At 36.8% G+C, this 27,691-nt stretch overlaps 1 protein-coding gene and 2 pseudogenes across 3 annotated transcripts in view; 2 read left to right on the top strand and 1 right to left on the bottom strand.

The window, feature by feature from the left end:
• The first annotated feature begins 1,162 nt into the window (after positions 1 to 1,162).
• On the top strand, positions 1,163 to 3,672 carry LOC137240065 (cysteine desulfurase, mitochondrial-like; annotated as a pseudogene).
• Positions 3,673 to 5,918: 2,246 nt separating this feature from the next.
• Positions 5,919 to 9,283, bottom strand: LOC137240074 (uncharacterized; annotated as a pseudogene).
• A 4,506-nt stretch (positions 9,284 to 13,789) lies between these two features.
• Ns1 (Nucleostemin 1) overlaps positions 13,790 to 27,691 on the top strand; it is a 607,795-nt gene continuing 593,893 nt past the window's right edge. For all 3 annotated transcript variants that reach the window (XR_010948775.1, XM_067760204.1, XM_067760205.1), the window contains exons 1-2: positions 13,790 to 13,944; positions 13,999 to 14,336. Coding sequence is in view for 2 of the 3 variants with exons in the window: in XM_067760204.1 (XP_067616305.1) it covers positions 13,923 to 13,944; positions 13,999 to 14,336 (360 nt within the window). In the remaining variant the exon portion in view is untranslated. The remainder of the gene's footprint in view (positions 13,945 to 13,998; positions 14,337 to 27,691) is intronic.

Below are 27,691 nucleotides of genomic sequence, written 5' to 3' on the forward strand. Positions count from 1 at the left end.
TTGTAATTTGTAAAAATTTTTTTGTAGTCTTTTTATAATTTTATTGAAATTTTGTATTTTTTTTTTTGTACTTTTTTTCTCAAATTTTATAATTTTTGTATTTAGATTTTGTATTTTGAAATTAGAGTTTATTCCATGTAATTTTTAAAATTTTGTTGCAATAAACTTTTTTGTACTTGTAATTTTGTAAAAATTTTTTTTGTAGTCTTTTTATAAGTTTATAATTTTTTTGTATTTTTTTGAAATTTTATAATTTTTAGTGAAATATATGTTGAATTTAGATATTACTTCATGTAATTTTGCAAATTTTCCGTCTTCGCACAACCACCACGCGCTATTTTTGCACTACCACCACGCACATACTATTCTTTAAAATTTATTTAGTATATAATGTTGGGGGGTTTTTCCCACCTCCAAGGAGGTATTTTTCCGCTTTTACCGCAGGCTTGATCACGGTCGCCATGTGGCGAGACCGATTCCGGCTTGGCCAAAATGGTCTCCATGTAAAATTTCAATTGCTTTCTTCCACTTCTTTTGTTTGTGCAACTGCTCGCTGCAATCTTTGCACGCACGTTGTTTCCACTTTTCCACTTGAATTAAAATAGTTCATACACTGATTTTTGTGTATACATTTATACTGGTATGATTTATTTAAAAACGTTTTTTATTAAATTACAAAAGGAAAGAGAAGAACCGTCACGATACTAAATATATTAATTAGTTTCTTCTCACACTCTCGTGAGCTATAATTTTTTCCCACAACCGGTCATCTAAAAAAAGGCCAGAAAATTTTTTGGTTAATTCATTAAATTTTTTTATATTTTAGTTTACACATTTGTAAATAAAAACTTATAAACATAACTTCTTGTTTCAAAACATATCAGGAATTACTTTAAATGATTGCATATGTGTATATACATAAAAAAAATATTACAAACTAATTATTTATATAAAATATTCCCCGTCTGAAGAATAAGAAGAGCTTAAGTCTGCGTATAAAGTTTGGCTATTTACCATAGATATGAGATCATCGGTAATTTCAAAATCATTACAACATTTAGATAAGCGTTTTAACGAGCATCTAATATTAAGCAGCGCATTAAGCATTTTAATTTTTAGTTTGTTCCTTAATTTAGTTTTCAGAATTTTCATGTCACTAAAAATGCTTTCAACCTCCGCGTTACTGTGTGGTAATACTAAAAAACTAAATATGAATTCGACAAGTTCTAAAAAAGGAGGTTCGTTTAATGCATTTTTATGTTCCCGGACTTCCGACAAAAATTTCATGGTGGAGTGTACATTTTTCCATTGTATAGTTATAAGTTTTCGCCACTGCAGCTCTATTAATGCTATTTGACTTGAAGAATAACTATACTTCTCTTTTTCAAAGTAAGAAAATACATCTGGCTTTGAAACTTTCAACGAATTTTCAGCAGAAAAAGAATTAAACCCTTGTAGAGAACTCATATTATTAGGTATTAGGTGGGCAGCGATTTAGTTTAGCACCCCCCGAGTTCGGGGTTTAACTTGGTATCAAATGAAAGAGGGAGTTCTCCCGATCACAAATATATATATCTTAAAGTGCGCAAACTTATAATTTAAAAGTTATTTGTTGTTAAAGTTTGCAAATTTCTATACAACTTTTATATGTGTATACGTATATATATTTTATGACATTACAAATCTGTGCTGCCACATATAAAAAACGGAACAAGTGCAGAATCGAAAATAACTTATAAAAATACCTTTTGTCTGATGTATATATATCTTAAACCTTTGTAGTCTTTATTTACCAAAAATTTGAAAAAGCTCTTTTTTGCATTCGTGAACGAGCTGATATTACCTTATATGTCTTATGTTTATTGTTATGTTAGCCGATCCAACACCGGCTGCGCCATGCACAGTAATTCTACGTAGAACACCTTTCTGCATAGGCGGCCTTCGGCCGCGCTTATAAAAAATAACCCTGGGCTACGCCATGCCAAGTCCGGATGCGTGGTATAACCGTTTATACCACACACCCAGCCCAGGGGTAGGGTGTTTCAACTTCTCAAAATGAGTAGTAAAAATATATATTTTCCTTTTTCTTTATTAACTGAAAGGTGGTAAGGTAATATTTATATTTGTTTTTTTTTTTTTTTGTTTATGCGGCAGCACAGCTTTGTAATGTCATCAACAAAATACATATATATATATATATATATATATATATATATATATATATATATATGTGAATGATGCTACAAAAGCGCGATTGATTTAATAAAAACATTTATAATAAGTAAAAACAACGCAAAAATGAAATGTGAAATATACAAAAATGCAATTTAAGGTTATCGTTGCCAATTTATATAGATATGTATGTGTATTAAGGTTTTGAAAGATATGTAAATTGTAATTTAAAGTGCTATAGAAATTTGCTAAATTTGCAAATTTTAACAACAAATAACTTTTAAATTATAAGTTTGCGCACTTTAAAATATATATATTTGTTATCAGGAGAACTCCCTCTTTCATTTGATACCAAGTTTTACCCCGAACTCGGGGTGCTATTCTAAAATTTTCCCATTAGGTGTTCACAGGAACTATTGAAATTACTTTATTTTAGTAATTATTAAAAATACATTCGGAGTAAAAAGGCTAGAAAAAAGTCACGAAGCTAAACCCAAAATTTCGAGGCTAAAGGCAAAAAAGAAAGGCTAAATCTAGACTCGAAAAGGCTAACCTGGCAACACTGGTCACAAATATTCGTTGCATGGTACAATTACCAGGTAGAAGCATAAGTGAAAATGCAACCCTGCTGTGTATTTTGTTGTTGCCGCTTGTACATAGACTGTCAATCGTTCTTCCAATTTCTGCTGTCAAAAGTGATGGAAGAAGAAAAATGTCATTTATAATTTTTGTCAACAAACCGAAAACTGAAGCAGAAAATTAACTAGTAAAAGTTGGTTTACTGATATAGGAGCTCTTTGCCGTTCACGAAATATATTCTTTCACACCGACGCAGCACAAGCAGTTGGCAAAATTCCAATTAATGCAATGAACATTGATTTAATGTCAATATCTGGCCATAAATTATATGGTCAAATACCCTTTGGCGCACTTTATATACAGAGTGGTGGCGGACAAGACCGTGGTATACGTAGTGGTACTATACCTGTACTGATTTGATGCTGCATGTGATCTAGCACTCAAAGGAATTGAATATGATAAAAAATATATAGTTTCTTTCGCAACGTTTATATGATCGCATCACTTCAAGATTATCACATTTTATATGTAATTGTGATCCAGAGCAAACGTATAGTGGTTGTTTAAATTTATAATTTGCCTATGTTTAGGGTGAATAATTACTGACGGCCTTAAAAGATGTGGCATTGTCTAGTGGCTTAGCATGTACTTCAGCACTCACTGAAACCTTGGTACGTACTACGTGCGATTGGAACTGATGGGGATTTGGCACATAGTTCAATGAGGTATACGAGCTTACCGTACTGAATTGTGTAGATAATTTGAAAGCAATTTATTTTTTATAGGTTTGGTATTGGTCGTTTTACCATCATTGAAGAGGTTGATTATATTGCCGCTAAATGCATCAAATATGTCGAACGTTTACGTGAAATGTCTCCATTACCTATTGATTTGGAAAATATCCAATGGTCGCAACATTAATTTTCTTTATGATATATAAATAAGGAACTCTTTTGCATTGTATACATCTTTTTATGTATATATTTAGGTATTGAATGTAAGTTCCAGTTTAATGTAAAGCAAGATACAACTTTTTAGGAAGTATGTATTTCTTACTTTATCTGCCTAAGGTCGTTATTTTGTAGTATAAAATCGCTATTATTAAATGCTTTTTCTAGTCGACTTTATTTTCTAAAACAGAGTTGGCTCACGGTAGTGGTTTTCAAGCCGTGGGAATGTATTTCTGCCTTAAAAAAGTGAAAAGCAGAATACCACAAACTGGATCTTAATCTGCTTGGAGGTATATCGTACCAAGGTTTTTTATTTTTGTCCCACTGTTTGCGCTATAATTTTTTGACTATTTTTGGATCGTTTCTGGATTGTTTCGGAATTTTATTCGAGACCTATAGAGGAAACAACACAAGGCTTTGGCCTCTGCAAGTTTTAATAGCTAGGTTGACAACAAATTGAAATCCAATAATGTTTGGATCTACAACAGAAGAAATATCTATTCTACCCTTCTTAAAATTTACCATTTATATATTTAAATACATATTTATATACAGTAAATACACATAAAAACACAGTAAATAAAATGGCTAGGGCGTTATGGTGTTATGGTATGGCACCATTTTTTTTTTTTTTTTTTTTTGATTTATAAAAATTAGTCGGGTTTTCCTTCCTGACGCTATAACTCCAGAACTCACGAACCGATTTCCACGATTTTGCATTCGTTGGAAAAGTATCGGGCTCCGTGAGGTTTATAGCAAAGAAAATTCAGGATCGACGCACAGGGTCTCGATATAGAGGTCAAAACGTGGACCCGGGTACCCCTAGAATGTGTTTATAGAATATGGATATCAAATGAAAGCTGTTGATGAGTGCTTTAGTAGAGGGTATTTTCAAACCCCTGGGTGACTAGGGGTGGACCCGGGTACCCCTAGAATGTGTTTATAGAATATGGATATCAAATGAAAGCTGTTGATAAGTGCTTTAGTGGAGGCTAATTTTCATACCCCTGGGTGACTAGGGTCTCGAGATATAGGCCAAAACGTGGACTCGGATACACCTAGAATGTGTTTTTACATTATGGGAAACAAATTGAAGCTGTTGCGGTATGCTTTAGTACCGAGTAAGTTTTACACCGCTGGGTGCCTAGGGTCTCGAGATATAGGCCAAAACATGGACCCGGATACCCCTAGAATGTGTGGGTATTATGGATTCAAATGAAAGCTGCTGCTGAGAGCTTTAAAGTATTTTAATTGTGATATTCGATTTAGTCGCATGAACCTGGCAAGGCTGATAAATATGCACCCGAAACCGAAATAAAGACATGAATTAATAATACTCACATACCTATTTACATACGTCCTATTCGATTTGCCTGAAATTTGGTATATAAATTTGCCTATATTAGTATTTGCGAATCTTTTTTCCGGGAAGTAGACCAGAGACGAACTGGGACTGGGATTAGGACTAGGACTGGGACTGAGACTGAGACTGAGACTCGGAGTGGGACTGGGACTGAGACCCGGAATGGGACAGCAATAAAATACATACCACCCTCTGGGACTGGCAATAAGATATGAAGAAGAATGAGAAAAACTTGAGAGAAGAAAAAGAGAGAAGGAGACTGAGAAAGAGATAGAATGAGACGAAGATGGAGATAGATGAAGCGAAAAATACGGAGGGAGGAGTGAATAAAAAGATTAGGAAAAAGTGTAGAGGGGCGAGGGCAGAGTTAGACGGAAAAAGCTTATTAAAATGTATGCAGATAGACCAAATTTAGGGCAGAACAACGTCTGCCGGGTCGGCTAGTGTTTATATAAAGTTACATTTTAGTAATTTCATTTGGACTAATTAAAATATTTAAACTTGTTTGCAGAGAATAAAAAAAAAAATGTTTGCCACTATTTCGCAAATTTGTTTAGTTTTCTCAATTATGTTATTATAAAATGAAATCTTAATGCATTACACCACGCTAACAGTAAATTAAAGATGCGATGCACGGTTAAAGGTGGACGGATACATAAATAGGTACTCCTTAAAGTTGAGCACTAATGGTGGTTCGGTATAGTTTATTAGTTTTTTTTTTTTATTAAAATTATATAGAAAATTCAATCTCAAAATTTAAAATGCACACATTGGGGTATGTTCGTGGTTCACATTTTTAGTTTACATTTGTAGTTATAACACCTTGATTTTGGTTTATTTTCAACATGTCTTATTCAACTATTTTTTACGTTGCATTGTACTAACATGTGTTTTGTTACGGCCACTAACAATAGCGTGACCAAGTTCAGGGAAGTTTTCCTTAAGAAATTTCCGCTTATCAATACCTGTTTATATACAGTACATACCTCTAATTTATGTGCTTGTTTTCGTTCATTTGGTGGAAGTTTGTTCAGTTGTTGTGAGTGCACCAAATATAATTCCTAGTGAATGATATAAAACGTAAGTATGTTATTTGAGTACTTAAAAAAATAAGCCAATTATTCTTACTTGCTGTTTATTTATGTCTCACAAAAGCGCAAATAATTCAGGAAAAATGTAGTCAAATCGATAATTAAGCGCTGCTTGGCAATGCTCAAAATAGGGTTGGGTCTTAAAGACATTTTCACGAAACTTTTGTGATATATAACGAAATTCTATCATTGCTTCAGGCATGTTTAAGGCATCTTGAAAAAGCGAAACGAGTTACTAAATGATAGATAATATATAAAATATCTGGTGGATGTATGTATGAATGAGTGCGGGTAATACTATACCGCTCCCCAAATGAATTTGTAAACGTTAGATTATTGGGAGACTTTGGTATAGAATTTACCGTAACGTTGGTTGACTGAAGCCCCGTTATTGTGCTTAGCTTGAAGATTGCATGCCATATCCAAGTGTTGGGCGCGTTTTCGTTGCATCACTATCGTCGTCATTACCATTCTTTTGTCTAAGTTTTCACATTTTGTTGAATTATTATTACTGTTATTATTGTTGCTTTTGGTTTCTTCATTCCTATCATTTACCATTTGCTGCTGTTAAATGATATTACCTATATTTGATTTTTCCTCTTTTTTTTGTTTGGTGTGATTTTGATCTACAACATTTGCATTGGGTTTACCATTTGTTGTTGCCGATTGTTTTTTATTCGTTGCATTCGTATTTTGTTTATTAATTTTTTCTGTTGCCAATATTGGTGGTGGTGCCACCTTTGCTTTGCGATTCTCCAATTCACGCAGTTTTTTCTCTGACTGATTTTGCCCCTTTTGGCCAATTCTGGGATAATTCATAATGATGGTTTGCTTTTGCCGGCGCTCTACCACCCAATGAAGGAAAATCTTGCGCTGTTAATTTTTGCTTGATCTGCAGCTTTTCTATTTTTGGCTTCAAGTTCTTCTTTTTGTACGGTTTGCAGCTTTTGGAAACTGCTTTTATTCTCTACCGACACATAGTCATTGAGGAGCGTGCTATTTCTTTGCAACCGCTCCACTATTTTGATGTTGGTTGAATAGATACATGAAGTACCATACCGGATGAGGCAGCGTTTGGCCCTGTGCTATTTCCAGCATTGCACGTTGTGCGAATGATAGCGCCTGTTGAAACAGCTGGCGCTTTACGCAACACCGCGGTGATATAGGCGGTGCTGGCTGTTCGTTTTGTGCGCGATTACTACCAACTTCTAAATGAATAGGAAAATAATATACTTTACAAGCTTTTGATTCAATATTTACTTACCTCCATCATTGCCGCCCAGTGCGGAAAGTGTTCTTAATTCCGTGTAAAACGAAATTCTTTGGCATTAGTTAGTAAAATGTTTGAAAAACAACCGCGAAATATTAAATTTTCACAACAAACGTAAATAAACAAAAAACGTAAACATAAACAAAGTTTGACATTTTATGACCACCTTCGAATGAAAAAACATGTAAAATGCAACTCTGATGCTTTTACCTGTAGTGGAATTCACTAACTTATAACGATGCGATTTGTCGAGATTTTAATTAACGATTTTGTCGTTTGCTTATCGATTGTACTATTCACTAACTTAGTTTTAATGACTCGCAATAAATGACATTTAAAATAGTAGAAAAGTGGCAGCACAACTTAACGAAACCTAAAAAATGCGAAAAGCACAAAAGGAATGCCAAAAATAAACAAATTCCGTATACTAACTGCTTTTAAAAGTTATTATTGTGCAATTTTTGAGATACAGTTTGCGTTATCAACAAAAGGTAAGTAAATGCGGAATTAATTTCATATTTCTCGACATAACAAATTTCTCATATTAAAATAGAATGGCGTCATCAATTAATACCAATCAAAGGAGAAACCGTACCACAGCCGAGCAGTTAAGTCGAATGGTGGACTTTTTAATGGAAACTCCGGGATTAGCGGGTTATTGATATTGTTTGATAGTTATATTGTTAAGTTTGACGATACCGAATCGAAGTTTTTACTACCAAAGTAGCTATTTTTTAAAATAATTTCCAAAAGAAATCGATCTATGTAAACGAATGAAAGAATTTTTTACATTCAAAAAAATGTATTATGTATAAAATTGAGCTGTGTTAAAACCTCATAAGTATTTATTTTAATTTTAAAGGACACGAAGTTCGTTTCTATTGAAATGATATTGTTAAGTTTGACTGTTGGGTATGATGGAAGTTTTCCCTACCAAAGTAGACCAAATATAAAATAAAATGCCAAAATTTTTGCTTTACATTCCTGTAGATTTTTTTATTTATAAGTTTGTTAAGTGTGTACTTAAGTATAGTAATTAGCAATAAGTCGGTCTTGAACACGTTTCGCTATTGAAGAGGGTGCACCTTGATTAACATTGCTATCACTTGGGCTTTGATCTAAGTATTCAGTGTCAGGCTCGTGTATGGGTTTACTTAATCGGATGTTATGCAACACTGCGCTTGCCTTAACAATTCTACCAGTAAATCCTGGATGATACAAAAGAGTCCTTTGCTGTGATAGGCATCGCCATGTTCCTTTGAGAACACCAAAAAGTCTCTCGACTGGGTTTCAAGCTTTACACAATGCCTCATTGTACAGAAATTTTGGGCTCCCCTCTGGTTGGTTAGGTAAAGGAGTCATCAGCCAGGGTTCTAAAGAGTATCCAGAGTCACCTGCAATTAGTTTTGTGTGCGATTTTATTTTCTGGGAAAGTTCAGTGCATTAGACACACTTACCTATCAAAAACATGTTGCGGCTACCATTTTCAAAATTTCTCTGCATCACCCTCCGTACTGCAGATGAGCTCCAGATAAATGCATCGTGATTTGCTCCTGGGAATTTAGCATTGACATTCAATATCTTTAGGTTGGGGTCACAAATCTGTATATAAAAATATATTATAATCAAAAAAGTACAATACATTTCTTTGAATTATTGCTTTTACCATTTGTACATTTATTGAATGGTATCCATGGTGATTTACATATGCCTCTTCATGAGTTCTGGGGCTCATGATCGACACATGAGTGCAATCAAAAGCCCTAATAGTACCTCCCACAAATGGTGCAGGTGACGCAGAAAAAATTTCTTTCGCAGCTTGCCGCTCTATTTGAGTCATTGGTAAAGTTTGTAGCATTTGTTACGCGATGTATACAGCGGCTTACAGACGACTGGCTCATTGATTTGCCGCATTGTTCTCCAACGGGCCGTTGATAACAACCAGTTGCGAAGAAGCGTAAAGCAGTTAGAACCTGAAATTTTTATAATTGTGTTTGACTCCGTCCTAGCCTCTCAAAAACTGGGGCTAGAAGCCATAATGACTGCTTTTGAAGTAAAATTCAGGGATTTGTTTACCCAAATAGATGGCATAAAAAACTTAATTTGTTGTAACCAAGCTGTTAACATGGAGGATGAAAAAAGCAGCAACAAAGACAAAGCGAAGGAAAAAGCAAGTTCAAATAAGCGCAGTGCTAAAAATAACAATAAAAACAATAAGAACAATCGTGATAGCATTGGTGTGTTGGCTGCCGAAATCGGTGCGCTCAAAGCTGCAGTGAGTTCGTGTACTTTGCCCCCAAAACACAACAACGATGCTATGGTTACATATGCAATGGATCTATGCACTTTCTCGCCGGTGCCTTTTGGCTCGCATTCGCAGTGTACGGGTCCACCTCTAAACACTCCTCTAGAAGGTTCACAGCTACATATAGCTGATAATGCATCGGCTATGCTCACACCTACACCCCTCTCTGTGCCTATCCCACCTTCGTTTTCGTCAATTGTTTTGTCACCGTCCGCTGTCTGCAGTGACGCCAGGCTGTCTACTGTTGAAAATTCTGGCGCCGCTAATTCAAACAATTTCACCGCCGCCGATAAAGTACATAATGTCGTCCCACAGACTAATAATGATGCCGTCGACACCTCAAGTACCTCTTATGCTGTAAATACCAATGTTAAGCCTTCGACTGCTAATAACATTTCTGTTAACCTTAATGCTAAAGACGTTACCAATAAAACTGCACATGCCCACGCTGCTGCTGAACACATAGCCGCTGATAAGGTAAACACGAATGCTAAACCTACACCCTTGGCTCAAGTTCAAATTACTGCTGTTAATGATATAACAACCATTAATAATGACAATGCTGCTTCCAGCTCCACCTACACTGGTGGTGATTCTACCTCCGCCGCTGTGCGTTTGCCAAATGTTGACAATGCGCAACCGAGGCAGGTGACTGCCGTGCCGTCTCGCAGGACAATTTTTGTATCTCGTCTTCATTCTTCGCTTATGGAAAATGATATTATTAAGTATATAGAAGATAAGCTAGAGCTTTCACAACCTATTAAAATAGGCGTTTATAAATTTAATTTTAGATATGATAGGGATATTTCATCATTTAAAATATCAGTGCCAGACGCTTATTTTGATAGAGTTCTTGAACATACATTCTGGCCGGAACATTCAGTTGTGCATTTGTTTACAAAAAAACCTAACGCCGCAGGAGCTTCAAAAAACTCAAAAATCCCTGCGGAAACAGTGAAAAAATAACCATCACGTACCAAAATGTTCGTGGCCTAAGATCGAAATTAAGTACCTTTTATCTGAATAGTTTTATTTTTACTTCTCAAGTTATAGCTTTTACTGAAACCTGGTTAAAAGCTGACAATTTTAACTCTGAACTCTTTTCACGTAAATATGTAGTTTATCGGCGTGATCGTGAATCTAGAGCAGGTGGTGTCCTTATTGCTGTTGACTCGACGCTTCCATCTGAGTTGCTGCTATTGGACACCACAAATGACATTGAATTTATAGCAGTAAAGCTTGCCTTGCACAATTTTAGTTTGTTTATCTGCTGCTCGTATATACCGCCACGATCGGATATACACGTTTATACATGTCATAGCACTGTTATTTGTAGTTTGTACTCGCAATTGCGAGACAAAGACCGCCTAGTAGTTCTTGGTGATTTCAATTTATCATCAGTAAATTGGATCAATACCATCGACTCAAATTTCATAACTCCCACTACTCAGCACGAGTTTTTAAATAGCCTGCTAGATACATCTCTTCTCCAAATTAATAATGTTTTAAATTCCAAAAGGAAAATCTTAGACTTAGTTTTTACAGATGACTCTGCGGGTATTACTCTAACCCGAACTCCCCCATTATCCTTCCTGAAGACCCTCTTCATCCTACGCTTGAGATAGTACTGGATGTTGTTCAACCTGTGATGCTCGATGTTTCTAAGCCCAATTCCGGACCCCGGTCGAGATGTTTTTCAAAGACGAATTTTAGTGAGCTCAATAATTTGATTTCTGCCCATGACTGGTCGAGTCTTTATGCGTGTACAGACGTTGAAACAGCGACTTCCTTGTTTTATAGTTCTCTTGATGATTTTTTTGAAAGCTGTGTCCCCCTTCGTTATTCCAGTACCACCACGGGTAAACCACCTTGGTTCTCAAAGCAACTATTAAGACTTGATAATATTAAATCTAGACTCTATAAGCGTTTCAAAAGATCTGGTAAAGCTATTGATTTATCTAAATATTTAGTGGCGCGCTCCAATTTTCATCGTCTTAACCAGCAGTGTTATAAAGGTTACTTATCATGTTGCAAATTCCAATTTACTAATAATCCGAAACGTTTCTACAGATTTGTTAATTCCAAAAGGAAAATTTCTGGTTTCCCATCTACTTTTATTTATGGGTGCAAAAACGCAAATTCTGATCACGAAATCGCTGATTTATTTGCTGAATTCTTTAAATCAACCTATTCATCCCAATGTGTCCAGTCTAATCTTTATCCATATTGCTTGGAAAGTTCTAATAATATTTTAAACCCATTTATTGATAAAGATATTGTTCTTAATAAACTTCTTGCATTGAAACCGATATCTTCGCCGGGTCCAGATGGTGTTCCTAGTTGTGTACTTAAGTACTGTGCTGTCAGCTTATCTGAGCCTATCTTTAAATTATTTAACTGTCTTTCAAAGTCGTTTGATGTAACTTCTGGCGTGCCCCAGGGTAGCCATTTGGGTCCATTACTCTTTAACCTGTTCATTAACGACTTACCAAAGGTTATATTACATTCTAGAGTTTTTATGTATGCATATGATGTAAAACTTTCTTACACATATCTGCCTTCGAACTTGTTCTGTTTTAATCAGCTTCAGGCCGATCTTGACTCATTTCAACGCTGGTGTACTGCAAATTTACTTTTTTTGAATTACTCTAAATGTAAGCAAATGACTTTTCACCGTGTGACGCCGGTCCTATCATCTTATACACTTAACGGCGACCCCTTGGAGCGGATATCTATTGTAACTGATCTAGGAGTTATTTTTGATCCGAAATTAAGTTTTACCACACATATTTCAACCGCTATAAACAAAGCAACTGGTGTATTAGGTCTTATCAAACGTTGGGCTAAAGAGTTTGATGACCCTTATTTCACAAAGATCCTTTATACCTCGCTGGTACGTCCTATTCTCGAGTACTGTTCATGTGTCTGGTCTCCGATCTATCAAATCCATGTTGATCGGATTGAGTCGGTCCAGAGACGGTTTTTAATTTTTGCATTACGAGGTCTCAACTGGGAATCAAGTACTCATCTTTCACCATACAGGAATAGACTTCTTCTAATTAATTTGCCATCTCTAGAGAATCGTAGAGTATTACTTGGCGTTATGTTCATTCACAAGCTCATCATTGGTGTGATTGACTCCCCTGACCTAATCAGTCAACTAAATTTTGCGGTTCTTGCTAGGGCGTCCAGGCATTTTGTGCCTTTTCATTTACCTCTATGCCGGCAAAATTTTGCTAGAAACAGTCTCCTGCGCCATTGGTGCTCGCGGTACAATGATTTGTATAACTGCATTGGCTTTGAATGTTCGTTTGCTGCTTTACATACTGCTATACTCTTATGTTTAGCCTGATATTTTAATTTTATTTTTTCTTATACAATGCGATGTCAAATGTTTATAACATAAAAATTTTCTATGTACCTTTTTTGAATTTTTTAATTTTAAGAATGGCTCTGTATTTTACATATATATCTGTCTATTACAATAATTAGTCGACCGCTTTGTGTTTGCGTCGACTTTAAATAAATAAATAAATAAATTGAAAATTATATGAAATTCCATTATTTACCTGTTTCTCTGTTGATATCGCAGTTATTCTTGTACCCCTTAATTGACCATCAAGTTGCGAAATAATATCATGAGCCAAGTCTGGGGTTAGTCGGTACAGCTTTCGAAACTCCGTTGCGTTCAGGTGGAATGGGTTATCTACTTCTCTAAGAAGGCTTTTGTCCACTGGCGATGGCCTCAGTAACTCTTCATCTTGTGATAAAACGTACGCCAAGTCCTCAAATGCCATTTGATTTATAAATGAAGCAGCTTTTCGTGTTTGAAGGTATTTAATTAAAGCTCCGATTTTCTTTTTTCACTAAAATTGTCAGAAATGTAAATTTCGTGATTTTTAACGCAGCCAATTCACTTGCCGTTTATTTAACAACACAGCTGATCGTCGATTAACGAATATCGATACAAAATAGTTACTGAATAAGGAAATCGTTATAGTTATCGATTTGCAAATAAAGCGATGGCAAATATCGTTAAAAAAGTTAGTGAATTCCACTACTGGTTATTGTACCATGATTCGTTGTAAGCTGTCGTGAAGTGTGCTGTGATATTTCAGTAGCAGTGACAAAATCACTGGTACACGGATATTTGCCAACTCTACATCCCTGAACAGAGAATACACATTGAATAATGGCGCTCAAAAGATTGAAAAGTATGTCTTACGAAAATAGCTGCTTGACTAGTTTTTAAAAGTTGTATTTTTCAGCAAAAAAGTCAAAACGATTATCTGGTCGACTGAAACATAAAATTGAAAAGAAAGTCCGGGAACACAAACGGAAGATACGTCGGGACACTAAAAAGAAGCCAAAGCTAAAGGCAAGCTTGAAACGAAAATTAATACAGATTCCAAATATTTGTCCCTTTAAAAATGAAGCGTTGAAAGATATTGACCGATCCAACATGAAGCCAGACTGTGTTGCAAGTATTCAGCGTTCCGTCTTAAATGCAAATGGGAAAAGTTTTAAAAATATTTTTGAGCTCTTTGATGACGCGACGAGTCGACATGAGGCATACTCCGCCAGGCAATTGTGTTTGAACATTGAGGTAATATACATGGCCCAAGCAATCGCCATGCCGTTCCTTTTCCTTAAAAGCTAACAAATGGTAAAAATAAGGGTAATAGTCTAGTTGAGGGTCGACTGCTAATACGCGTCAAAAAATATTGAGAGACGTGTCAAAAGACTCGTATTAATCTCGAGAACAATAATCCGAAGGCGGAAAAGAAAAATTTTGGTAATTGTGCAGTTTAGGGGCCCCACCCTAAAATTTGGCCTTTTTTTTGAGTGAGGTATCAAAAGACTCGTATTCACGTCTAGATCAAGAATCCGAAAGCGGAAGTGGTAATTGTGCAGTTTAGGGGCCCACCCTAAAAATGTTCGGTAATAGTCTAGTTGAGGGGTCGACTGCTAATACGCGTCAAAAAATATCGAGAGAGGTGTCAAACGACGCGTCTTGACATCAGTATAATAATCCGAAGGCGGAAAATAAAAATTTTAACGCGTTCAAAAGATATTAACGAAAAACCGAAAAAAGAGCCGCGGGTACCTCCGAAATCGGGGGTCGGATCCATAGTATTTTTGCGCAGAACACCTTTCTGCGTAGCGGCCTTAGGCCGCGCTTATAAAAAATAACCCTGGGCTACGCCATGCCAAGTCCGGGTGTGTGGTATAACCGTGGCTACCGCTACGGTGATGCACAATTTTTTTTGTGGGTACGAACACAACAACAACAACATGGAAATAGCCAACTTCAACTGCAAATATCTGTGGACAGAGGAAAAAATTGTCTTTTCCGCCTTCGGATTATTGTTCTCGAGATTAATACGCGTCTTCCCACACATGAAAATGGCCAACTTCAACTGCAAATATATCCGGACAGAGATAAAATGTTTCTGTTCCGCCTGCGGATTATTGTTCTCGAGATTAATACGCGTATTAGCAGTCGACCCCTCAACTAGACTATTACCAAAATAAGAAAAATTTCTAATGGCCCCTAATGCAAAAATTCGATGTGACATAACTTCACCTTTTTTAGAACCTCTTGCTAGTATTTAATTTCAGTTTCATGGAATGCGAGAGTCTGTCTAGTTGGGTCTACTGCTAATGCTAATACGCGCCAAAAAATATCGAGAGAGGTGTCAAACGGCGCGTATTGACCTCGACAAGAACAATCTGAAGGCGGAAAATAAAAATTTGGTAATAGCCTAGTTGAGGGGTCGACTGCTAATACGTCTTGACATCAGTATTAATAATCCGGAGGTGGAAAATAAAAATGTCAACTCGTTCAAAAGATATTAACGAAAAACCGAAACAAGACCCGCGGGTACCTGCCAAACCGGGAATGGGATCCATAGTATTTTTGCGCAGAACACCTTTCTGCGTTGGCGTCCTTCGGTCGCGCTTATAAAAAATAACCCTGGACTACGCCATGCCAAGTCCGGGTGTGTGGTATAACCGTTGCTACCGCCACGGTGATGGACATTGTTTTTGTGGGTACAAACACAACAACAACCACGTGAAAATCGCCAACTTCAACTGCAAATATCTCCGGACATTGATAACATTTTTTTTTCCGCCTTCGGATTATCGTTCTCGAGATTAATACGCGTCTCCTGACACCTCTCGATATTTTTGGTAGCGTATTAGCAGTCGACCCCTCAACTACACTTACCAAAAATTTTGGGTATTTCAACAGATATTTCCAAAAGAAAATGAAAATTTTCTTGTGGTTGAAATGTAGTACCCACAAAAAAAAAAAATGGTAAAGGTAAGTGTTAAAAGTCTAGTTGAGGAGACGACTGCTAATACGCTATCAAAAGTATCGTGAGTGGTGTCAAACTGCGCGTCTTGATATCAGTATTAATAATCCCAAGGCGGAAAGTAAAAAGTTGTTACTCGTTGCAAAGATATTAACGAAAAACCGAAAAATGACCCGCAGGCCCTTCCGCAACCGGCGGTGGTATCCATAATGTTTTTGCGCAGAACACTTTTCTGTGTTGGCGCCCTTCGGTCGCGCTTATAAAAAATTACCCTGTGTAGGTCCAACACCGGTTTGGTGGCTAAAACTATATCCGCGCAAAACACTTAGGTTTAAAATTTTTTTTGTGGGTACACAACAACCACATGAAAATCGCCAACTTCAACTGCAAATATCTCCGGAAAGAGATACAATTTTTCTTTTCCGGATTATATATTTTTTGACGCGTATTCGCAGTCGATCCCTCAACTAGACTTTTACATAACCGCATGAAAATTTTCAATTTTGTTTGCAAATATCTCTGGAAAGCAATACAATTCAATTTCCGCTTTCGGATTTATGATCCAGGGTTCAAAACGCGTCTTTTGACACCTCTGGATATTCTTGGACGAGTTTTAACAGTTGTGAGCTAAAGTAAAGAATTACCACTTCCCACGGCAGTCGGTTCTATGTACCGGAGAGACTCTGGATTTTCCCGACCAAGGACTGTAATTTCAGTGTAACCCCATAATTGTCATCCATCCCCATAAATTGTCATCCTCCCAGCAGCTCCTTGCAGCGGGACTGCTCCATATTCTCTTGCTCCGGGAAGGAGTCGAACCCAATCCGGGTCCGTCTCCTGACCCCGGTCCTGAGAAATGGTTTGGCAGCGATTTAGTTTAGCACCCCCCGAGTCCGGGGTTAAACTTGGTATCAAATGAAAGAGGGAGTTCTCCCGATCACAAATATATATAACTTAAAGTGCGCAGACTTATAGTTTATGAGTTATTTGATGTTAAAGTTTGCAAATTTAGCAAATTTAGCAAATTTCTATAGCACTCTCACTTACAATTTACACATCTTTCAAAAGCTTTATGCTCATAAATATCTATATAAATTGGCGACGATACACTTAAATTTCATTTTAGTATATTTCACATATAATTCTTGCATTGTTTTTACTTAATTTAAATGTTTTTATTAAATAAATCGCGCTTTTGTAGCAACATTCACATTTATGTATGTATATATTTTATCGATGACATTACAAAGCTGTGCTGCCACATCAACAAAGAAAAAACAAATATAAATATTAACGTGCCACCTTTCAGTTAATAAAGAAAAAGGAAAATATATATGTTTACTACTATGCGGAAGGACATCACCGTGGCGGTAGCCACGGTTATACCACACACCCGGACTTGGCATGGCGTAGCCCAGGGTTATTTTAAATAAGCGCGGCCGAAGTCCGCCTACGCGGAAAGGTGTTCTACGCAGAATTACTGTGCATGGCGCAGCCGGTGTTGGATCGGCTAACATGACAATAAACATAAGAGTTATAAGGTAATATCAGCTCGTTCACGAATGCAAAAAAGAGCTTTTTCCAATTTTTGGTAAATAAAGACTAGAAAAGTTAAAGATATATATACATCAGATGAAAGATATTTTTATAAATTATTTTTCGATTCTGCACTTGTTCCGTTTTTTAGATGTGGCAGCACAGCTTTGTAATGTCATCAATAAAATATATATATACATAAATGTGAATGTTGCTACAAAAGCGCGATTGATTTAATAAAAACTTTTATATTAAGTAAAAACAATGCAAGAATTATATGTGAAATATACTAAAATGAAATTTAAGTGTATCGTTGCCAATTTATATAGATATTTATGTGCATAAAGGTTTTGAAAGATGTGTAAATTGTAAGTGAAAGTGCTATAGAAATTTGCTAAATTTGCAAACTTTAACATCAAATAACTCGTAAACTATAAGTCTGCGCACTTTAGGTTATATATATTTGTGATCGGGAGAACTCCCTCTTTCATTTGATACCAAGTTTAACCCCGAACTCGGGGGGTGCTATTCTAAAATTTTCCCAAGGGCTGAGCTGAACACTATGGTAACAGCTCACTACATAGGCCACCAATGGGCCCATTGTAATACCCTGTACGGTCTCAAAAGAGGACCCCTACCCTGCCTAAAACGGGTCAAACCACCTCGTGGAAATTATAAATTTTGCCAGAGCCTTTACCTCATAGCAAGAGACCTCAGCTAGGTCATGTAGAAAAGGTTTACCCAGGATAGGCATCCTACGCCTACTAAGTGCTGGACAGTGACAGAGAAGGTGCTGGACGCTCTCTTCCTCCTCTGTACATCTGCAGCTGCGACAAAAGTCGAAGGTCGCTACCCCCAATCTAGCACCGTGGGTGCCTATTAAGCAATGCCCTGTTGGAATCCTTATCAGGGACGATAGAGCTGATTTGTTTAGAGTCAGAAGCGCTTCTGTGCGCCCCTTGTCATATGAGGGCCAGGTTTGCCTGGATGTCTCACACGAAGATATGACTGAGCATAGTCCATTTGCGATTCTTAAAGTGCTTGTGCTCACACGAAGCCTGAAAGTGGCCATGGGTATGCCTACCGAATCATTTCCCGGAAGGATATGGTCGGTGGTGCCCCTTCTGGCCAGCTCGTCTGCTCTGCATTTGCCTTCGATATCACTGTGCCCAGGTACCCATATAAGGCTGATACTGAAGTGCTGAGCCATCTCGTTAAGAGATCTGCGACTTTGCGTTGTCGACGAATGAGTCCAGGGCCTTTAATGCGGCCTGGCTGTCTGAGAAAATAAACACCCGTTTACCATCCTTAGGCATAGACCCGAGATAGTTCACAGCCCAGAGTATTGCCAGCATTTCCGCTTGGTAAACACTACAGTGATCCGGTAGGCGAAAAGAGACCTGTAGACCCAGATCCGGCGAAAAAAGGCCTGCTCCCACCTTCCCGTCAAGCTTAGAACCATCCGTGAATATGTTGATGGCACCCGGTACCGTATGTTGTGTGGTATTCCAGTCTTGTCGCGATGGTATATATACACTATAGTTTTTAACGAAGGCGTTCTTTGGCGTGCAGTAGTCAGTGCGTACCGGTATTGCGACTGGGGTGTTCGTGCCCAGGATTTTTGCGTGTCCACTAGATCCTTTTGACCAGATGGAGTGGAGCCGAGAGCCCCGGTAATGCAGAGCTCCGAAATCCGTTGCACCTTTTGAAGCATTTTAAGATAGGTACTTTTAGCTAGTGCAGGCCACCAGACCAAGGCACCATAAAGAAGAATTGGACGCACAATGGCTGTATAAATCCAGTATGTCACCTTGGGGGAGAATCCCCAGGAGGTGCCAATTGCCCTCATGCAGGTGAACAGCCCTGCTGCCTTCTTGGATCGCTCCACTGTATGGTCACTCCATAATAGCTTCCTATCCAGAATGACTCCCAAATACTTAACTTGATCGCTAAACGCTAAGAACGTACCCCCAATTCTTGGCGGTGTAAGATTTGGTATTTTATACCTCCTCGTGAAGAGGACAAGCTCGGTTTTATCCGGGTTGACTTCGAAACCTGTGGCTGCGGCCCAGTGCGAAATTTTGGATAGTGTCCCTTCCATTAGGTTGCAAAGAGTTTGCGGAAATTTCCCCCGCATGGTGACGCAAATATCATCTGCATACGCGATCGCTTGGTGACCTTCCGATTCCATGAGGCGGAGTAGTTGGTTGACGGTAACCACCCAAAGTAGCGGAGAGAGAACACCTCCCTGCGGAGTCCCTCTGCCGACCGGTCTGCGGATCACACAACCACCTAGCTCAGTTTTAATCTGCCTACGCGTAAGCAGATTGTATATAAACTCCACCAGGCACGCGTCCATCCCCAGATCGGTCAGCGCCGAGGTGATGGACTCAGGGAGAACGTTGTTGAAAGCACCCGCTATATCTAGGAATGCCACCAATGTGTATTCCTTGAGGTCTAGCGACCTTTCGATAACGGTAACCAGTGAGTGCAAGGCCGTGTCAGTTGACCTGCCCTTAGTATAGGCATGCTGTGCTTGCGAAAGAAGCGACGGCTCCATCCTCCTCCTGATGTGATCCTCTAGAAGTCTTTCAAGTGCTTTAAGCAGAAAAGAAGATAGGCTTATAGGCCTATAATCATTTGGTTTAGAGTGGGAGGGTTTCCCTGCCTTGGGAATAAATACCACGTTGACTTCCCTCCACGATACTGGTACGTAATTTAGCCTAAGACAACCTATAAACATCCCTTTAATCCAGGGCCTTATAAGTTCGGCAGTATACTGGAGCTGAGCCGGAAAGATTCCATCCGGCCCCGGCGATTTGTAGGGCTTGAAGGTCTGTAACGCCCAATCTATCCTTTTATCGTCTGTGATTTCGCTTATCAGCTGATCGTTAGGTGACCCTCCGCTGACAAAACTTGAAGACACGCCCGTTCCTGCTGGGAAGTGCGTATCCATTAGCAGGTTTATGGTTTCAGCGCTGGAGTCCGTCCAGTGCCCATCCGGCTTTTGGACGTAACTTAGCTGAGTTGGAGATGTTGATAGCACCTTCCTTAACCGGGAGTTATCGAAGTTTTTACCCAAACCGCGGCTATACTGGTTATAGAAATAATAATAGTTAATTTTCATACAATAGCAACTATAACGTCAATAATAATCAAAGATATAGGAATTATAACGGAAATAGATACCAGAATAATAACAATAATAATACGCGCTCAAATACAAATTCCAATTCAAATACAAATAATAGTAATAATAGAAGCAACAATTCAAGATCTTCAAACGGTAGAGGTCGAAACGCGAACGTTCGCGCTTTAAACGCCAGTGCCCCTCAGGAGCGAACACTGGGGGAGGACGAACTAAGCCAGTAAGCGAGCATCCCTCACCAATAGGCATCTATTGTTTAAATTTAAATTACAACTTAACGAGTCATAAAGATTTTGTTCTTTCCTAGTAGACACTCAAGCGGACATTTCTTTAATAAAGATATCATGTTTAGACAGAAATATTTCCTTAAATACGAACGACATTATTAATATTACCGGTGTCACTTCTAATTCAGTTTCTACTTTAGGTAAAATTACAGCAAATTAAAATTTTTCAAACTTTTCTATTAAACATACTTTACATGTAGTAAATGAAGATTTTAATATTCCATCCGATGCATTATTAATTCTGAAAGAAACAGTATTTCCTTTTGGGTAGGTAATGAAAAAGTTGCGATACAAATCCTACACGGAACAGAAGGCGACAGTTGTATCATTCCTCCAAGATGCGAAATATTCAGACTTTTTGATTTAGGAGATTCACCCCAGCCACTTTTCGTGGACTCGCAGGAAATTGAAAAAGGTGTTTTCACAGCTAGGTGCATTGTTAATTCCAGTAACCCAATAATTAAAGTCATTAACACCACGGATGATGTAAAGTATGTGAAAAGAAAAAGTATTCGGACAGAAAAACTTTCAAATTATAATGGTTATACAATTAACAAGACAGAAACAGAAGAGAAACGAAAGAAAAAACTAATTTCGATTTTAAAAAATCAAATACCTCAACATGCTCCAAGTAAATTACTTGACCTTTGCATAGGTTATGTCGACATTTTCGCTCTTGACACGGACAAAATGACTTTTAAAGAACTTCTACGAGCAAAAATTAAGACTGACAGACAACGAGCCGGTATATGTTAAGAACTATAGATTGCCATACTCTCAACTCGAAGAAATAAATCGCCAAGTAAATAAATTGTTAGACAACGATTTGATTGAACCCAGTTATTTGAATTACAATAGTCCTTTGATTGTAATCCCAAAGAAAGATACTAATGGCCAAAAAGCTTATCGTATGTGCGTAGATTTTCGCGCAGTAAACAAAAACTCATTGCTGATAAATTTCCACTAGCTAGAGTTGACGATATTTTAGACAATCTCGGTAGAGCAAAGTATTTTTCCACATTAGATATTTTTTCAGGATTTCATCAAATCCCCTTGCATCCTGACTCACGTGACATTACTTCTTTCAGCACCTCGGTCGGCGCATTTAGATGGAAAGTGCTTCCATTCGGTTTAAACATAGCACCAAATTCATTCTCACGAATGATGACTATAGTTTTTTCGGGTATACCACCCAACGTCGCATTTTTTACGTCGACGATATTATCTTTCAAAAGTTTTCGATACTTGTAGGTCTTCCAATCTCAAACTTAACCCAAATAAATGCAACTTTTTACGACCAGAAGTTACATATTTAGGTCACAAATGTTCAGCCAAAGGTTTGTTGCCAGACGACTCTAAAATAAACGCAATTAAAAAGTATACAAAACCGACTGATAAAGACGCGGTACGACGATTCGTCGCGTTTGCAAATTATTACAGACGGTTTATACTTAATTTTGCGCCTCTGGCAGCGCCTCTAAATCGATTAAGCAGAAAAAGAGTTGAATTTGTATGGGATGTAGAGTGCGAAAGAGCATTTTTATCTTTGAAAACAGCGTTACTTTCACCAAAATTACTTCAATATCCAGATTTTACTAAACAATTCATTATTACCGTTGATGCTTCCACAACTGGATGTGGCGGTATTTTAAGTCAAGAACAGCAAGGTAGTGATTTACCAATTTGTTTCGCTTCTAAAGCATTTAATAAAGCCGAAAGCCGAAGCAGAAAAAACCCATTATAGAATTAGAGCTTTTAGCTATTTACTTTGCAATCAAGCAATTTCTACCATACGTTTATGGCACCCATTTTATTGTAAAGTCAGATCATAGACCTCTAGTATACTTATTCAATATATGAAAGACCCATCTTCAAAATTTTCAAGAATAAGATTAGAGTTAGCAGAATATAACTTTACTATAGTTTACATAAAGGGTAAATCAAACGTTTGTGCTGATGCACTATCGCGCATCACTATCGATGAGATTAAAGAAGCTAACAAACAAGTTTTTGCAGTGCAGACAAGGGCAATGACAAAAAAGGCAAACGACAAAAATCAGGGATGCACCTTAACGTTAAGCAAATCGTTTATCAAAAAATTTCCACCGTTTCCGTTGAAACACTTCGAAATATTATCGATAAAGAAATTATCAAGATAAATTTGATCGCGTTTTTAACCGAAACGAAAAGCTTTCGTTAACGTTAAAAACGTTAACAAAAACGTGATACTTTAGGTTTGAATTGTGCTGGCAATGCTATAGCCATGGTGAGGCCGTAAGGTGGTAACAGCGAGCGGACATACAAACTCCATGTAATTTGTTTGTGTAATTCGTTGGTGGTAATGTCAAAAATACTCTGAAAAATATTCGCACTGTCAAAATTCATGAGAAAAGTTGCAATCAGCTTGGCTAATGCTTTCACCTTTAATGACTCCGCCATCAAAATGGATAATATAGCAATGCCAGCATAGTTTGAAGTTAATAATCAACATAAACGATTTGATTTCGTTTTGATATGGCAGAAAACGAAACAAAATCATTTCGTTAATTTGACGATCTTAACGTTAATAAACGAAACGAAATGAGAAAATAAAATTTTAAAATCATTAGAAATTATATTAACAGATCCAGCGGAGACAGTAACAGATGAAGATACAAAATTAAAACCTATGAAAATTTACCATAATGTTCCCATTTCTGGTGGACATTGCGGAATGAAAAGACTACGCAAAACCGAACAAAATTTTATTGGAAGAACATGACTCGTGATATATCGAAATATATCAAAAATTGTAAAGATTGTCTTTTAAACAAGGTTAAACCTAAAACAAAAGAAAAACTGGTTTTAACACGAACTCCGTGTAAACCATTTGATATACTAGTAATTGACACAATAGGACCCCTACCTGAGTCCAAATATGGTAACAAGTTCGCACTTACCATGATTTGCGACATGACTAAATACCTGGTAACAGTCGCTGTGCCAGACAAATCGGCAAAAACAATCACTTCAGCAATTTTTGAAGGATTCATTTTAACTTACGGCACAATGAATGCCATAAAACCAGATTTAGGTACAGAATTTAGAAATGAGATATTCGAAGAATTAACTAAACTTTGCAACAACCACGATTAATGTCATCAATGATATCTGTTTCATTTTACTTGTAGTATACCATAAATGCTATGTTCAATGTTTTACATGTAGACTCGTTGTAATGTTTTATGAAAATACCACTCTGTGCTGCGCACAGTAATACCTAAAAATGCATCACTGACGATCAGCATCGGCATGATCGCCTATAAATACTGTGTAAGCAATGTCATTGAGGGTGATTCTCGTTTGACTGCCTTACATGTTAGTTCGTCCAATATTGCTTTGGTCAACTAGCATTGAACATAATTTTTCAACTGCATACCATCACGAAACTGTTGGCACGATTGAACGTAATCATAGAGTTTTTAATGAATACTTACGTGCATATTTAAAAGATATTTTTTCTGATTGGGATGTAAATTAAATAAAAGTAAATTAACGTTACTTTAATACTTCGATAAAACCTTAAATTTGATAAGTAAATTTTTTAAGTAGCGTTTAAGCAGCCACGAAGGCTCAAAACTGGAAAAAAATAGCACAAAAATTTTGTACATTCAAATGAAAAATGTAACCTATCAAAATTATAAAACAAGCAAAAAAAAACGTTTAAAAAAAGCTTAGCCTATTATCGAACAAATTGTATTTACCAAGCTACAAACAAAAACATATTCTACATGAAACAAATTAATACTTTATAAACAAAAAAAAAAACCTTAAGTTGATATTAAAATATACATATTGTACAAAGAAAAATTCAAACAAAAAAACACAAACAACAAACAATATTTTAAACAAAAATGTAACTATAATTCAAGGCTTTTAGTTCTAAGTTCTTTTTTTCAATTAATAATAAAAATGGTTCCGAACCAACGAATTAAAACGGGGAGGTGCACCCTAATATAAATATATATTCGTATGCTCGCAACAATTTTTAGAAGTTTATGGCCAAAGAAGAATGTGACAAAATTGATCACTTTGTCAATTCTTCTTTTCCCCAAAAAGGATGATGTAACAGCAGCCTTAACGAATAATAAAAATGTCACCCTGTTTCCAAATTGCTGCAACACCCGTTGTCTACTGTGAACGGACAACAGGTGTTGGAACAACTTGGAAACAGAGCAACTCGGCTCGGCAGAAAAAGACCGGCCATTATTATAAATTTGACGACACCAAGAAAACACGAATTAAGTGAAAAAGTTAAAATCAAACTAAATACAAACTAGAAATAAAACTAAATAAAGTGTACAATTAATTGAAGAACGTTCATTAGAGAAAACTTTAATAAATAAAAGAACAAAAACTTAACCAACAAATACGTGTCTTATGTGGAGTGCGTTGCGCGTGCAAAGCGCACGTCCATTTTTCATAAAATTAACCTTATAGATGGGGCGAAGCACTGCTACAATAACAACAACCACCAAAAATATCCGCCCAATTCTAAATATGGTAATTCTTTACGACATCATGACACTGCTAATACGCGTCAAAAAATATCGAGGGAGGTGTCAAAAGACGCGTATTAATCTTTAGAACAATATCTGAAGTACCCACAAAAAAAAAAAAATTGTGAACATAAGTGTTTTGTGCGGATATAGTTTTGGTCTCCAAACCGGAGTTGGACCCACCCAGGGTAATTTATTATAAGCGCGGCCGAAGGCCGCCAACGCAGAAAGGTGTTCTGCGCAAAAATACTATGGATACCCCCGGAGGTACCCGCGGGTCTTTTTTCGGTTTTTCGTTAATATCTTTTGAACGAGCTAAAATTTTTATTTTCCGTCTTCCGATTATTAATACTGATGTCAAGACGCGTCGTTTGATACCTCTCTCGACGCGTATTAGCCGTGTCATGCTGTCGTTAAGAATTACTCTAAATATTCCCTCGGAATTTTGTTCTCGCGAATTTTTTTATTCTCTGAAAAATTCCTCCAATTCTTTTCTCCTAGGGAGAACAATAATTGAGTAATAGTAATTTCGAATTTTCGAAGTCAGCTATATTGCCAATTGAAATTTCGTTGCGCCTTTCTTATTTTAGAAGCTTAATTATTGTTGCGAATTCGTTTGAAATTAAGAAATAAAGTATAAACAATACACAGTATTGCATTTTTATTGTTATTATTATTATTATTAGCTTCTTTATTTAGCCGTAGCTATTTAAAACTTTCAGGTACAGTTTAGTAATACAAAATCGGTAATCTTAGCAATAGCTAATTGGCTCATTGTGAGCTATAATGTTCTCTAATATGATATATTATCAGTCTTTTAAATACATTAATATTTCTTTCGTTTTTTATAATGCTTGGCAATTCATTAAAAAGTTTTAGGCCTTTATACATTAAAACATTTTGTGCCTTATTGGATTTATAAAATTTAATTCTAAAATCATTCTTGTTCCTTAAGCCGTAGGGTTGCACATCTCCTACATATGCTATTTGGCTCGTTAAGTACTTTGGTTGTAGGTGAAAAAGAGTACGTTCATAATTGTTCTTTGATTGATATTTAACCATTTCTAAAATATATGTGATTGGTGTCACCCTATTACATAATAGTATGCACCGCATCCCTTAGTTTTGTAGTTTTTGCAGCCTGTTTTTCATCTGTGTGGATCCCAGGAATAAAATGGTCGAACAGTATTCAAAATGTGGCTTGATCATTACATTAAATATCTTGACTGCGCTGTTGATAGGTATATTTTTGCGAATTCTTCGGAAAAATCCAATTTTTCTCGAGATTTTGCTGCATATATACACCCCTATTCTGCATTTCGATTACGTTCCCGTTCTACGCTCCGCTTTAATCGAAGTTTAGCATTCTGTATTACGACGGAATCGTAAAGAGAAGAGGAAGAGCAAATGATTTTTCGAAATCAGCTGTTGGTACGGAATGTGTGAACATTGGAACCAAATAAATTAAAGAAAATTTGTAAAAAACACTGAAAAACGTTTATATTTCATTATACACGCCATTTTGTACAAAAAAAGCAATAGAATATATTGCCTCAGTGTTATATTTTTTTGAGTGAAGTGCTTTCATAATTGTAGGTGTGTTTTTGTCGTTCTTTTGGCCAATTCCCTGCCGTGGCCACAGAGTTTTGTTAAAACGGATTCCTGCACGAATATAGTTGACATTTTCTGAATTTTAAGGATGCTAATTTCATTGCACTGGCCTAAAGTACTTTATAAAGGTTTATTTATTCTTTCCGCAAGGATCGTTTACGTTTTCGCTTCACCTTCCTCTACGCCGGCAGCTTGCTTTGGCATACAACTGGACCCATTGAACAGACACAAATTATAGCTGTCTATTATAATGGAATCAATAGCCGCGGCATTATTTATGGAGTTGGAAAGCAACGCATACGAAAATTGCCAGGCGAGAATGGAAAGGCAAATATTGCGAGATTTGTGTAATCCATTTGAGATGAGTGACGAATTGTAAGAAATTGAACTTAAAAGTGGTAAAGTTTAAAGACCTATTTTCTTATTTAGGTTCAAAAAAACTTTCGACTTAACAAGGATGCTTTCAAGTATGTGTTAGATACTTTTGCGGGGCAAATACGTCCAAGGACTTCGACATCGAC

Source organism: Eurosta solidaginis, chromosome 1, assembly GCF_040869045.1.
Source record: "Eurosta solidaginis isolate ZX-2024a chromosome 1, ASM4086904v1, whole genome shotgun sequence".
Classification (NCBI taxonomy): Eukaryota; Metazoa; Arthropoda; class Insecta; order Diptera; family Tephritidae; genus Eurosta; species Eurosta solidaginis.